The 13,465-nt window shown below is 39.1% G+C and overlaps 1 protein-coding gene and 1 long non-coding RNA gene across 8 annotated transcripts; one reads left to right on the top strand and one right to left on the bottom strand.

Annotated features, from left to right (window-relative positions):
* Positions 1-370: 370 nt before the first annotated feature.
* Positions 371-13,411, bottom strand: LOC147523852 (F-box protein At5g49610-like). Of its 6 annotated transcripts, none has more exons than XM_086600216.1 (6): positions 10,217-13,411; positions 8,872-10,062; positions 2,451-2,568; positions 1,859-2,362; positions 993-1,180; positions 371-846 (listed from the first exon to the last, which is right to left on the bottom strand). In XM_086600216.1, the coding sequence occupies exons 1-2, from the start codon at positions 10,579-10,581 to the stop codon at positions 9,393-9,395; spliced, it is 1,035 nt and encodes a 344-aa protein (XP_086456342.1). In that variant the 5' UTR covers positions 10,582-13,411; the 3' UTR covers positions 371-846; positions 993-1,180; positions 1,859-2,362; positions 2,451-2,568; positions 8,872-9,392. The 6 variants fall into 6 exon arrangements, 4 of the variants coding, with proteins under 4 accessions (XP_086456342.1, XP_086456325.1, XP_086456347.1 ...); XM_086600199.1 differs by having other exon boundaries at positions 2,504-2,568; XM_086600221.1 differs by having other exon boundaries at positions 9,088-10,062.
* Positions 3,347-4,894, top strand: LOC147523853 (uncharacterized). 2 transcript variants are annotated; one of them, XR_015217696.1, is made up of 3 exons: positions 3,347-3,515; positions 4,539-4,642; positions 4,739-4,894. It is a non-coding gene; the product is annotated as an uncharacterized LOC147523853 (long non-coding RNA). The 2 variants fall into 2 exon arrangements; XR_015217697.1 differs by lacking the exon at positions 3,347-3,515 and adding an exon at positions 3,872-4,471.
* Positions 13,412-13,465: the final 54 nt, after the last annotated feature.

Genomic DNA, 13,465 nt, shown 5'->3' with positions numbered 1-13,465 from the left:
AACCTTGCTTTGATACCGCTCAAACTTCAAAGTATAAAATCTTCACTAAACTCCAATGACGCTACAAATTTTCCTCTATGGACCTAAACCAAAACCTATATAATGGATACCACTGAAGTACCGTTTACAAACCGATTATCTCTTCTTTTCTAATTCAAAATTTTAACAATCTCAACAAACAGAATTATCTCTTCTTTTCTAAATTTTTTTTGGATCGATTAAAAAAACCAATAATCTGTCATTATATGCAAGCTTGGACTGAGCTCACACAGATATTGTCGCTTCATGAAATGGTGACTCTTCTTAGGTATAAAGAAAATAGAAAGCTACACAATCCAGAGGAATTGTCGAAAGGAAAATAGAAAAACAATAGGAAATAGTAGGCTTCCTTAAAGAACAAAAATTAATATATAACAACCTATCTTGAAACTAAGAAGCCAGCCTGAGCTGAGAATAATCCCATTTATTTAACAATTTCAACTCTAAGTCTTGTGAATTTTTAACACGTTCAGTTTACTGATATCCAATGCTTCTGAGACCTAAACCACATAAACCACATCAATGGGTTAACTCTGCATACTCACTGGGTTAACTCTGCATACTCACTGCTATCAAATGCGGGACTGCTGGGCGATATAGAATGGCTTTCCGTGGGTTGGTTGGCAGAGTTGGGTCTGTGATTTCTTGTGAGTAGTTGACGCGGTTAGCCCCATAGGCTCCATTCTGACCAGCGTTGCTACCATTCCCACTAGAATTCTTAGTGATCTGGTAAAAAGAACCACTAGGTTCCCATTCCAGGGATTGGAGCATCATGAAGGTGTCGAGAGTTAACTCAGTAAACTTGACCTGAAAAGACAGAAGAAACATTCAGAATATGATAGTCCAAAAAAGTAACAGTAATGATGAATGCAGTCACCAATATATGAAAAGAGGTATCAATTAAAGATATAACGTTACTACAGAGATTCCATGATATTAAAAGTGCATCATACACAAGAAGCATCTCCAGTCTGAGTCCCTTGCAGGATCCGGTATCCCAGCACGCAAGTACAAATCACCATATCAACCCAACAACATGATTATCTGTAGAATACCCCGTTGTGATGGTAGCTGCACAATACCGCATCCCTTAATTTCAAACTCCTCTTTCCATCAAACGAAGGCAAAAGCTGTATATTATCTGTAGAAGAATCCAACACCAAACTAAATCTCAAAGGCCGAAAATTCATAAATGCAGTATCATTGTTAAGAAACCTAACTATTTCTTGAACCACAAGCTTCCAATCCTTAAAATCCGTTTCCTACAAAGACAAAACAACTAACCATCATCATTCATCCTAAAACACAATAAAACAAATAACCAAAAACATAACAGTGAGTGGGGTCACCTGAAAATTACGCTTGCACTCATCAACCAAGACTTTGAAATGATCAACAAGTTTAAAAACCATATCTCTCTTATTCAAAACCAAACAAACAATCAAAAACCTAGCAATACATCTCAATTGTTTATTAGCAAGATTAATATCTTGCCCCTCCTTAGACAACCGATCTTTAAAATACTCTCGACTCAATATCGCCTCGTAGAATATATAAGATTCTGATAAATAACTCACTTCACTAGTACATAAATACTGATTATAATATAACTGAGCTATTTGTGACGCGATTTCTCCTATTTCCCATCTCTTTAGTCCTGATTCCATGAGTTTTTGACGATTATCTTGTTGGAATTTCCAGAGCTGTGTGTACACTTTAAATACTTTCTGGAAATTTGAGTCGTACCTGAAGTGTAAATGTAAATTAAATAAAATGGAAATGGAAATGTAAAATGGAATGGGATCAAGTGTGTAGTTACCTGGCACGGCCGTAGTGAGGTAAATCATGAACCCTAGAGAACTTTCGGTTGGCTTTATAGACTAAGGACCAGTATATTTCGGAGGGGGATATTGCTAGTGTTGTTACTGGTGGTTTGAGACATTTTGGGGTGTGTTGATAGATAGTGGAGAAATTAAGGAAGGAGGAGGAGGAGGATTGTTGCCATCAACTTTGTAACTTCCACTCTGATGATGAAAAGCTGAGAATTTCGGTTCTAAGTTGTTTTTGTTCCAAGAGTAAGGTGAAAATTAATTTGAACCTTTGGAAATTAATACTAGTAGCAGTATTGGCTCTAGAAGGTACATATCCAGTAGATTCAATGTGAACAGGTTATGCTGTAAGCCAGTGCCTTGCGCTCTCCACCTGTTCACGTCCCTTCAACATCACAGTTTCCACCTCTGCGAAGCTGCTTCAGCTTCAGCTCATTTCCTCAACCACACCAACAAACCAAACTTGTAAGGTAACAACCACCAGATATAATGAACTGCACCATTAAAGAATGAATTTCAGATTCCGCATCATCACTGAACAGCTATAAAAATTGAAAAAGAACAATGTAGCAGAAAACAGACATGGGATAGTCTGGAGGATGTTACAGTGTTCGTGCTAAATTAGGCAAAATTACCTTTGTTATATTGGCTAAAGCAAATAAATCCGCATTCCACAGATCAGCATCCGACAAACCGTTCTCTGAAAATCAGATTAAAGTAACTTCAGTGACATGTCAGATGAAGAAGGATTATATCAGAAAGCTAGAGTTTGTGCATGAAGTTTTCTTCCTTAGTAATAATTCTCATAAGATAGGATATATATTTTGTACTATGCAAATGGCTTCATGACCATATAGTTACATGCACAACTGACTTATCAAGTGATAGATGATACATGATTTGGTCCGACAAGTAATTCATCCAAACAGTTTTCAGACAATCAACTGCAGTTTGATCAATTATTACACTCAATAATGTGAATATGTAATGTAGAAGTAATGATTTATTCACACCTCAAGAATGAGATGCATATGGATATGGAAATAACTTACACTTGCGCCACATCCCCCTCCCAGCAACAACTAGAATTTTTTCTAACAGACTTACACCAACAACCGTTACACTTCCACCACATCCCCAGCCAAGCAATAACTAGAATTAAGGCTGCACTTAGACCAATACACCCCAAAAACCCACCACAAAAAGAATGAAAATAGAAAAGGGCGGGGAACCGTAAGAGAGATTCCCAACCAGATCTAAGTATGAAATGCTAAGGTGTTTCCTTGTCTGAATATGTTTCTAAAACTACACCATTAGAACTTTTAATATGCAAATTCCAATAGATAAATCAAGGGTCCTATTACTGCCAGACTCCAATTTGTGTTGGGCAGACCCCGAGTTGGGCCGAGTTGGGCCGGGGTCTGCCCATTGTGTTGGGCACAACTTGGACTCGTACACCCCCCAACCAAATATCCAAGAAACCGGAAAACCGGCTACCACCTTTATCCTTCAAACCCTCTTCGCGATTTCTCTCACCAAAATCAAATTTCTCTCACCAAAATCAAACCCACGATCTCGATCAAGCTCGATCTCGATCTCGATCAAACCCGCCATCTCGATCAACTAGATTCCTTTTTTTTTTTATCGGTAAGTTTCAACTAGATTCCTTTGAGCTCAAACATTTTAGATTTATTTGGGCGCTGATTCCTTCAGAGTTCTTACCTGTATCACTGTGTATATGGGGTTCAGACCATAGTCTTGATCATAATTATACCATTTTATATGTCACACAATACATTTAAAACATTTTAGCACTAACCATCCTCGATTTCATTCCAATAGGAAAGTATCTCAGATTAGATTATGTAAACGTTATCTTGGTAAAACCATGTCGAATTCGGCTGAGATATTAGCAACAACTAAACAAATTGATTGTGGTAAGTGTGAGTTCATACCTTCCTCTGTTTCCTAGTAGAATGCATATTCTAGATATAATTGAAGGATGCATCCTACATGTGCATGTCCTTGCACAAGTATGGTGAATATGTGCATGTTGTGTGTAGATGCTTTAGAATTAGTCAGTGGTTGGCCATTTATGTGTCTGCTTCGTTATAGAGGTGTGTGTGTTTGTGTTGTTTTTGGGGGCACTTGGGTTGTATCTGCAGAGGTTCTTGGATATGAGTACGCATGTATGTGGTTGTAGATGTGCCTATCTGCACCTGTGCATGTGTTTGTGACTTTGTGGGTATGCTAGCATGCTTTTTCATGCGAGTGAGTGTAAGGTACTTGGGTTCATGGGTGTATAATAGTTTTAAAATCTGTATGCTTATAAAACGTTATAAGCCATACCATTGTTTTTGGCAAAATAATAATGATAAAATAAATTGTTAGTTCTTTCAATCTTCAGTTAATCATTGGTCAGGTCTATGCCTTCAAGTATGTTATCTCTTGTCATCTTTTATTATTTCTAACGGAAGGTGTTTGAATTAGAAAATTGAATGTTATTTTGTCAAGAATTATGTCCTGGGCAGGGTAGCTCATTATAGTGGAGTTTATCCCCCCCCCCCAAGTGGTTGCTCGTGAACAGTCATTTACTAACTAAGGTATCTGATTGTGTTTTTCTTGTAGTCCTGTGCAACAAGTTGATGATTTTCTTTGCATAATCTGTAGGCCAGATAGAACTCTTTTCGCATGTTCCTGTTCTTCGTAACTTTGTGGATCATTTGAAGCGCAAGAACTTCAATGTCTGTGTTGTTTACTTGCTCGACTCACAGGTACATCTCATTCTTGAGAAAAGTTTAATTACCTCTATTTCCAAATATGCCTTTACATTTCCATCATTTTAACCTTTTGATTTTCATATGCGTCAGTTCACGCATTACTTAGGACACACACACACAAGCCAACAGAATGGGGTCAAGCAAAAGAGCGATTCAACTCAAGGACAGAAAATGTGTTAGTAAAAGGGCGATGCCCAACTGTTTTAGCTACCTCCATCTCGCGTAACTTCTGGTTGGAATGATCTTTCGTAGGTTGATGATTATAACATGGTGAGCTTTGTGCCACTCGACTTGAGGAAGGAAAACAGTAACTGTCTCCGTCCTCTCTACATGCTTTCTTGTCTGGATAACTTGCATCTAAATATCTCTGTGCATTAGTGCATTTGAATCTCTTTGACCTATGCCTTTATTTTGGGAAGCAAACTAAACGATGACATTGTTGTTTTCCTTTACATCATACAATATGTTTTGTCCCAAATCGACTATTGCATTCAGTACGGAGAAGATGCGGATGTGAAGGTCAAGGATTTCGATCTAGGAGATGATTCTGACGCAGGAAATGATTAGTATTTAACTGTAATATTCTTGTTACTTGAAACAGACAACATATATCTACTCTAGAGTCTAGACTCATATACTGGGAGGTTTTAGTTGGGGGATGTTTGCTATGTGGTTTTTATGTTAAAGGCCCACTGTTTGGAGTTTGGACCTTGAACAGTTCAATTAATCACCCAAGATTAAGTATTACGAATTGTAGAAAGACAGAAAGAAGCTTTGTTTCTCTACTTTTGGCAGATGCACATAATTTGCTGCTTAATATTCTGCATGTTTTTTCTTTTCTTTTCCCTATCACGTTAACAGACAGTATTGTATATCGGAATTTGTAAACTTTCAGTACATTCCTTTGGCTGTTGCCCTTTTGTTTCCTGCCTTGTCTTTTCAGTGTTTGAGGCATATCAGTCTGCTTGTCTGTCAATCATTCTTCCAATTTGAGAAGCGGAGTAGGCAGCTCCATGCATCAGGGTCAGGACAATCTAGTGTGTTAGCGTGTACATCACTAAGATTTAGCAAAAAAAAACAACATATTAGCAGGTCTTTTAATCTATCACTGTCTTTCAATTAAAAAAACAAGTTCCAATATTTGCTCCCGATTTTAATCCTTGAGCCTAACGCTCAATGTGCAAGTCTATGAGAAAATAAAAGAAAATCTCAATCAATTCAAACAAGACACATCTTGAGAGGTCCTTGGACGCTAAGCATTTATCTTTTTCCCTGTTTTCGTGGATAATGGGTGAAGCATTTCCTTTGGAGAAACCGAACTCATTCCATGAAATTTGAATGTCTTGCAGAAGGCTATAAGTCGTGAAGTTGTCTTTTAGCTGGTTCCATTGCACCAAGAACCGCAAGGCTTTCCCACTCAAAGTTTTGACTTTTGGATTGTTTTAGAGCCATCTGCAAAAGGTTTAGAGCACTCATTAGCGAAAGCCCGAAAATCAAGTTTCATCTACATCCAAAATTAGAGAGCGAAGGTTGAGCGTCATCATCCTTTGGTTCATTACAGTTCCTCTCATAGAGGTTAAATCATGTAGTCAAGGAGAAGATATTGGTGCTCCCATTGTGGGATTTGTGGCACAAACATGCTATTTGAGATATCACTTTGGACTATACACTTATACAGTGAGTCAGTGGCAGCTTATGAAATAAATAAAACAATGGTTCTGTGGTCTCAAAGGAAGGAACAGGACTTTCTTTGTGATCAAACCTCTCTCAACAACATAACCCCAAAAAAGACGTAGTATGTCACTGTCATTGGCAAAAGAAGCATTCAAGGACCTGTAAATCTTAACTGTAATCATCAAGTACCTCTTGGTCATGTCATCAAGCATCTCTGAAGCCAAGGTTAGCTTCCCAGCTTTGAAGTAGGCATATGCTAAATTAGTGTACACAAATGTAATCACCCAATATACCTTTTCCTTGCATAAGAGTGAATACTTTTGAGCATAAACAATGTTTTCGCCTTTGCAAAACCTTCAGATATCGGATACCGTAAATGGAAATATCGACAAGAAGGAGCTCATCGGGGAGTCTTAGAATTGCATCTTCATTGCCTTGATTGCAAAGAACCATCCGGAATCCACGAGTAGTAGACACTATAATTTGAGAAAATCATGTACATAAGTGACTAGTTTCGTAAGCAATATCGATGAACAAGTGGTTAAATATTTCATTCTATAGCATTGTGTATTGACTAAATCGTAAACTATAATGAAAATATTTGGCATTTCAGTAATATTAAAATTTCCCGACTTTCCAAAATCAAAGTAGCAGATAAATGAGTTATTTCTTGAGATAATGTAGAAACACTTTCATCAATTACAAATGATATGTCAAGAAGACATTCGGAGGTACTTTATATCCTTACCATTCAAAAGATATATCTTCAGATTATCAATTCACTAAATAAATTTCTAATGCTTCAATTTAAAAGAGTTAAGATATGGTTACTGCATCAAGCATATCGAAGCAGGAGCTCTTTAGCTTTGTCCATTTCCCTCGCTTTTACGAACCCATGAATGAGAGCCTTGTAAGTAAACCGGTCTTGGACCAATCCACCTTCCAACATCTTATTTCTAAATTTCCAAGCAGATTCCATATCTCCTATCTTACAATACGCATTTATCAAGGTATTGCAGGTGACATTATCCGCTCAATCTTCTTATCACTCATTTCATTCAATGATTGTTTGCATCCTTCATTTGGCCTACTTCACATAATTTACGAAGAAGGGAATTATAAGTAACAATGCTCGGAAGCAAGCCCTTCATTTCCATTTCTTGACGCAATCTCAAAGCTTGGTCGAGGTCATTCACTCTGCAGTATCCATCATTCACTTGTCTGGTTTTTTGCCACTTGAACGGTGTGGCCACACCGTTCGGACTTAGTCTTGAACGGTGTGGCCATGTCGTTTGAGACTAAGTCCAAACGGTGTGGCCACACCGTTCAAGTGACAAAAAAACAGACAAGTCTTTTTTCCAAGTTCAAATCTCAAACGACATGGCCACACCGTTTGGCCACACCGTTTGGGACTTAGTCCAAACGGTGTGGCCATGTCGTTTTAGACTAACTTCAAACGGTGTGGCCACACCGTTCAAGTCGCAAAAAAATAGACAAATCGTTTTTTCCAAATTCAAATCCCAAACGACATGGCCACATCGTTTTGGACACAGTCCAGACGGTGTGACGAGACCGTTTGGTGTGAAATACAAATGACCTAGCCGCGTCGTTTAATTACTACATGCATAATTATTACATGCATAATTATTACATGTATAATCACTATACACATCAATAATTCCTACATGCATAATTATTACATGTATAATCACTGTACACATCAATAATTCCTACATGCATAATTACTACATGCATAATTATTACATGTATAATCACTGTACACATCAATAATTCCTACATGCATAATTATTACATGCATAATTACTACATTCATAATTACGTTTAATTTAGATTTACCTTATTCTTATTAAATGCATCATCATCCATTCCTCTATTTTCTTCACTTTGAACTTGTTCTACATTTTCTTCTTGAATGGGGTCACTTGGAACTTGTTCTATATTTTTTCTTGAATGGGGTCATGATGCATTACATTTTCTTCGGCCATCATCTTCATGTTCTAAAATGGTGGGCTCTTCCATTAGTGTTTAGTGTTAGGGTTTAAGGGTTTAAGGGTTTATGGTTTTTATGGTGGAAGAGAAGAGAATAGAAGGATTTGAAAAAGGTCTGCTAAGTCAAATTCACTTTGGGTTGGGGTCTGCCCAACACAAAACAACTTTTGGGACCAATGGCACATTTGTAATAAGTGTTTTAGTTTTTGGGGTCTGCCCAACACAATATGGGGTCCGGCAGTAACAAGTACCTAAATCAATTGGGGTCACGGGTAACAAAAAGACCACCATGAGTCATCCCTAACAAGATCAGCAACAACAAATTGTGAATGATGTTTACGATCATAAAAGTTCCACAATCACCATACCCATAAGACATCACAAAGACTCTCAAAACTTGAGAAGGATCGGCACAAAAAACTTGAGAAAACAAAAATTACCAGCCACTACAATGTATAACTTAAACTTTAATACTTTTCATTATTGTACAAATTGAATTCATGAAATAAAAAAAAAAATGCCAGTAGACTATTTGTTACCTCCTTGATAATCTAGCAACACTCTTGGGTGAAAATAGACTGCCCACTTGGAATATCGAGAAAACAATATAATCGTTTTCCACCACGATAGGCCTACAAGTTTCTTTCCTGACGTCATAATAACCAAGATTTGTCTGTCCGCACCACATGAGAAATTCGTCGTTCCTTAATTTTGGAAACAGTACAAGTAAATGAACAAGACAGAAATTCTGTTACTTCTGGGTCGAAAAAGTATTCCTGCGCCCAATAACCCTGCACTCCTTAGTCTTTCATCACCCATATCTCGTAGTATCTGTCACCTAATGTTCTAAAAAAACAGAGGCGTTCTTCTATCACTCCCAAAGAGCTTTTTATATCCGTGCTGACTAATCGGGGAGGTTTGATTTGATGGACTTCCTCTGCAGCCATATCAAAAGCAACAATGGTCAAAGGTTCATCAACTCCAGATGAGATCCAATGAAGATGATTATTCGCAAGTATGCCATATGGATGCCTATGGGTCTCATATGGAACACCGCTATTTATCCTTCTCCACTTGCTTGAACCCAAAGTAAACACCTCACCGGCTCACCCTCGTCTCGATCATAGTGGAAACGGATGACCTTGTACTCATTAGTGGTAGAATCAACGCCAAAAGTAGACACTTCAACATGGAACAGTTCGCCAGCTCTCAGGAGCCTGATGTGCTCCCCAGTAATAGGATTGCAGATGTAGTAAAACACAGGATAAGAACACCGATACTGATCTTCCGACAAGCAAAGTAATCCATTAAAAGAACCAATTACTTCTAGACTCTTTTCAAATTCGGGTTCCTTGAGAAATTCAAGAGAGCGGACTGGTGCTGAAGTCTCAAGATTATCAAAGACTTGATGATCAATCAACCAAAAATCATCCCTACCATGGCATAGGACAACACAGGGAGAACAACAATTTTGGATTGCCCATCGGTAATGAACTTCGGAGAAATGAGGGTGTCGGATGAAATTGTACCAGGTTTTGCATGCCAATCTGCATTGAGAGGATAAGCATTTTACGGGTATTCCACATAGGATGTTGAGTATGATACCACCTGGAAGCTTTGAGAATAGCTCCCCACTCATCTCCTGCAAAACCCGTAGGTCTATTTCTTCTCCTTCGTCCTTGAGACTTTCTTCTTCTTCTTCTTCTTCATCACTTATGTGCGTTTGGGTGCTGTAAAGGTTAAGGATAAATAAACTGTAAGTAATATTGTTACATAATAATAACCATAAAGTTTAAATAATCACCATGAATTTCAGTATCATGCTACCAGAGTTCATGAAGAGAAAATGCAGAGACAGAAAAACAAAGAAAGAAACTGTGTTACCTGCTTGCTAATCTACCAACATTCTTAGGTGAAAAGAGGCTGCCAAGTAGGAATACCGGCAGAAGATCATCTTCACACTCGTCAGTATTGGGCACTAAGATATGCCGACAAGTTTGTTGCTTGGCGTCATAATAACCAAAATCTTTTGGTCCATACTGGACCAGAAATTCACCACTCTTCAATTTGACCGCATTGTGACCACACATATTGGCATAAAGAGTATATTTCACCACCTGCGCATTAAATTTGTATTCCTTAGCCCAAGAACCCTGCACACCATAATCTTTCATCACCCACATTTCGAACTCATCCAATGTTTTGTCAACAATAAAACAGAGTCGTTCTTCTATCACTCGCAAACCCATAAGGAGGCGTTGTTGTTGTTGCTCTTGCAGGGGGAAAGGAGGAGATTCAAATTCCTGGAATTTCTCCAAAGCCACATTGAAAGCAAAGATAGATAAAGGCTCATCACCCCGTCCAGATGATGAAACCCAGTGAAGATTTCCATTCACAAGCAGGCTAAATGGCCGTATGATATCGATTTTAGGAACACGGTCTTCTACCCTTCTCCACCTAGTTGTACCCAGAGTAAAAATATCTGCACCACGTTGGTAATCATGTATGCGAATAACTTTATACTCATTGTAAAAGTTATATTTCGTTAACCTCACTGATGTAGGCAAATCTTTGGGGAGAAATGTGTTTGATGGATTGAATTGACCGAGTTCATATGGACAAACTGTCTACGTCTACGTATCAAGTTCTCTCTACTGGGGAGAGACTTGAATCAGGTCAAATGTAGTTTCTCATCCTCTTTATATAGGCAAGGTGTCTGCGCCTCATGCTCTCCCACGTCAGGTCAGATCTAGGTCTTCAAGTCACTTGCAAGCTTTGATGGCGAGTTAAGGACATTTATTGTTAAGCGTGCCTGGAGTCTCGGTTTTGATGGTTGTAGTAAAGACATACGTTATGAGCTGTTGTGGACGAGAGGATTGAGCGCTATGGAGGTCGTTTCTGGACGAGATCGTTTACTCGACTCGAGTCACTTAGAAGCAAGATCGCAGAACGAGTATGTGAGATCGGTTGGTGGTGACATCGTTGTGAACGCGAGTTGAATAGATTTCTTGCCTGAGTCGAGTCACTATGAAGCGAGTTCTGAGGACGAGGATATGAGGTCGGTTGGTAGTTCTGTATATACTGGACACGTGTGCGATATTCATTGGATGTGAATATTACTCCTTCACACAGCCCCATCACAGTAGGTCGCTCTTTTGTAAATGAGCGACTTGTTGAGAGAGAACGATAGCACGTGTTTAGCATATGTGAGGATGCGAACAGGTGTAATGAGAAATCCCAACCGCCTCATTTTGTGGAATTCGAAAAGACGCTATAAAAAGTGACGTGTCGTCTAGGGTTTGAGTGCAATCATGACTTGCTTTAGGAACTGAAAGGTTTTTTCACGAAAACGCTGCTGGTGAACTGAAGAGCCATCGTTCCCTCATTTTTCAAAACTTTGCAAAGGTTTTAGAGTACCAGGTTAGTTTCTCTGCCATTTCCATTTCTCATGTTTTTTGTTCTTTCTTTCTTAATAGTCTGGTGTAGGTCTTTGTTCATAAGAAAAACAACATGTCTGATTCAAATGACACACGTCTTAGTAGTCCTGTATAGGCTTTGTTCATAATAAAAAACAACAACCAAAACATGTCTGATTCAGATGACACACAATCTGAGGAAGTAATAGTAGAGTCGGTAGGTTTCGAGAGTAGAGTCGGTAGGTTTCGAGAGTGAGGAGGTAGAAGTGAGATAAGCATCTGTAGTAACTATAGCGAGTAACTCCAGTTCTGCTGTGGCATCTTCTTCTTCTAGTGGTTTGCCTCTGAGAATTGTAGATAGGAACGCTGTAAATAGCTTTGTAGTGTTAAGGGAAGCTTGTGGTATAACGGTTAGCGAATTGGCTATATACGAGCTGGGGTTTGTAGAGAACGTTTTTAGTACAGAGTTCGTTCCTAGAGATTATTGGGTGGTGGTTTGTGAGGGACAACTGAGGGCTGGAATGAGATTACCGTTCTCCAGGTTAACCTGTGATTTTTTTAATTTTTGTGAGAAAGCGCTCTGCCAGTACGTTGGCAATATGTAGTGTTTGTTAAGGGTATTTGATATGTTGAATGAGAGTGGTGAGTATCGCATTGAGGTCGCTGATATCGTGGAGCACTATGCTGTGAAGCAGTCTAGGGCCAACAATTTTAGTTTACAGACATTGACTAGGAAGTCGGGCATCTGAGATGGGGTTAGTAACGAACCCTAGGAAAAGAGACCGTTGTTGGTAGTTGGAAACTATTGTGCCCCTGGGTTTAGTGTTGAAACTAGGGTTTGTAATTTTGCTAGTATGTATCACTGTGTTGTTGTCTGTTGCTCATATGTTTTGGTAGTTGGTTCTGAATTTGATTCATTTCTTTGATGTTTTGCGGAAGTCCCTATTTCAAGGGGGACTTCGTGTGGGGTTATTGAGAAGTTCGTTAAGCTTAGTCGAGCTCAGAAACAGAAAAAGTTGCCTAAAGTAGCGAACTACTTTGTGGACAGGGGAAGTTGGGAGATACGTTTGAATAGAAGGAACCAAAAGAAACGGGTGCGTGGTCAAATTAATAGTGAGTCGTCTACTGAGTCGATAATGGAAAGGGGAAACTGTGGAATTGTTACTAGGGAAGAAAGGGATAGGAACCGTTCTGGGTATGGGTGTCCTGCCGAAAGAGTTGGGACCTCTGGGTCTGGTGGTGGGTCGGTGAGGCGACCTGTCCATGGTGTAGCTGATGGGGCAAGGGTCGCTCCAGAGGAGAGGTCGAGGGAGGGATTGCCTCTAGACCTAGAGGAGATCGGGTTTATGCCTCGCCAGCCAAGCAGCCTGGCTAAGCGGAAGGCAGATGCACCTGATTCTAGGGTCACCAAGGTGGCTAGGGCTATTGACCGCTCTATTGGGAGTGGGTCCAGTGCTTTGCCCGAGCGAACTGGGGTAAAAGGTCGAGGAGTTTGAGGTCAAGTCTAATAATACAGAACTTTCTCAAGGACATTTCGGTAATATCGCCATGGCAGTTAATTTATATGGTGTAATTATTAATATTTACTTGTTTAATTTATTTGATTAGTTACACAAATATTTTAGGCTGTATTACTATTCGAATTATGTACCGCCTGTTATATTAGTGGGTCTATTAAATTGTACTCGGCCCGTTTTTTATTTCAGGATTGTTATAT

Source organism: Coptis chinensis, chromosome 1, assembly GCF_015680905.1.
Source record: "Coptis chinensis isolate HL-2020 chromosome 1, ASM1568090v1, whole genome shotgun sequence".
In the NCBI taxonomy this organism is placed as follows: Eukaryota; Viridiplantae; Streptophyta; class Magnoliopsida; order Ranunculales; family Ranunculaceae; genus Coptis; species Coptis chinensis.
Note: the sequence above shows the minus strand (reverse complement) of the source record. Positions and strands in the feature narration are given on the sequence as shown.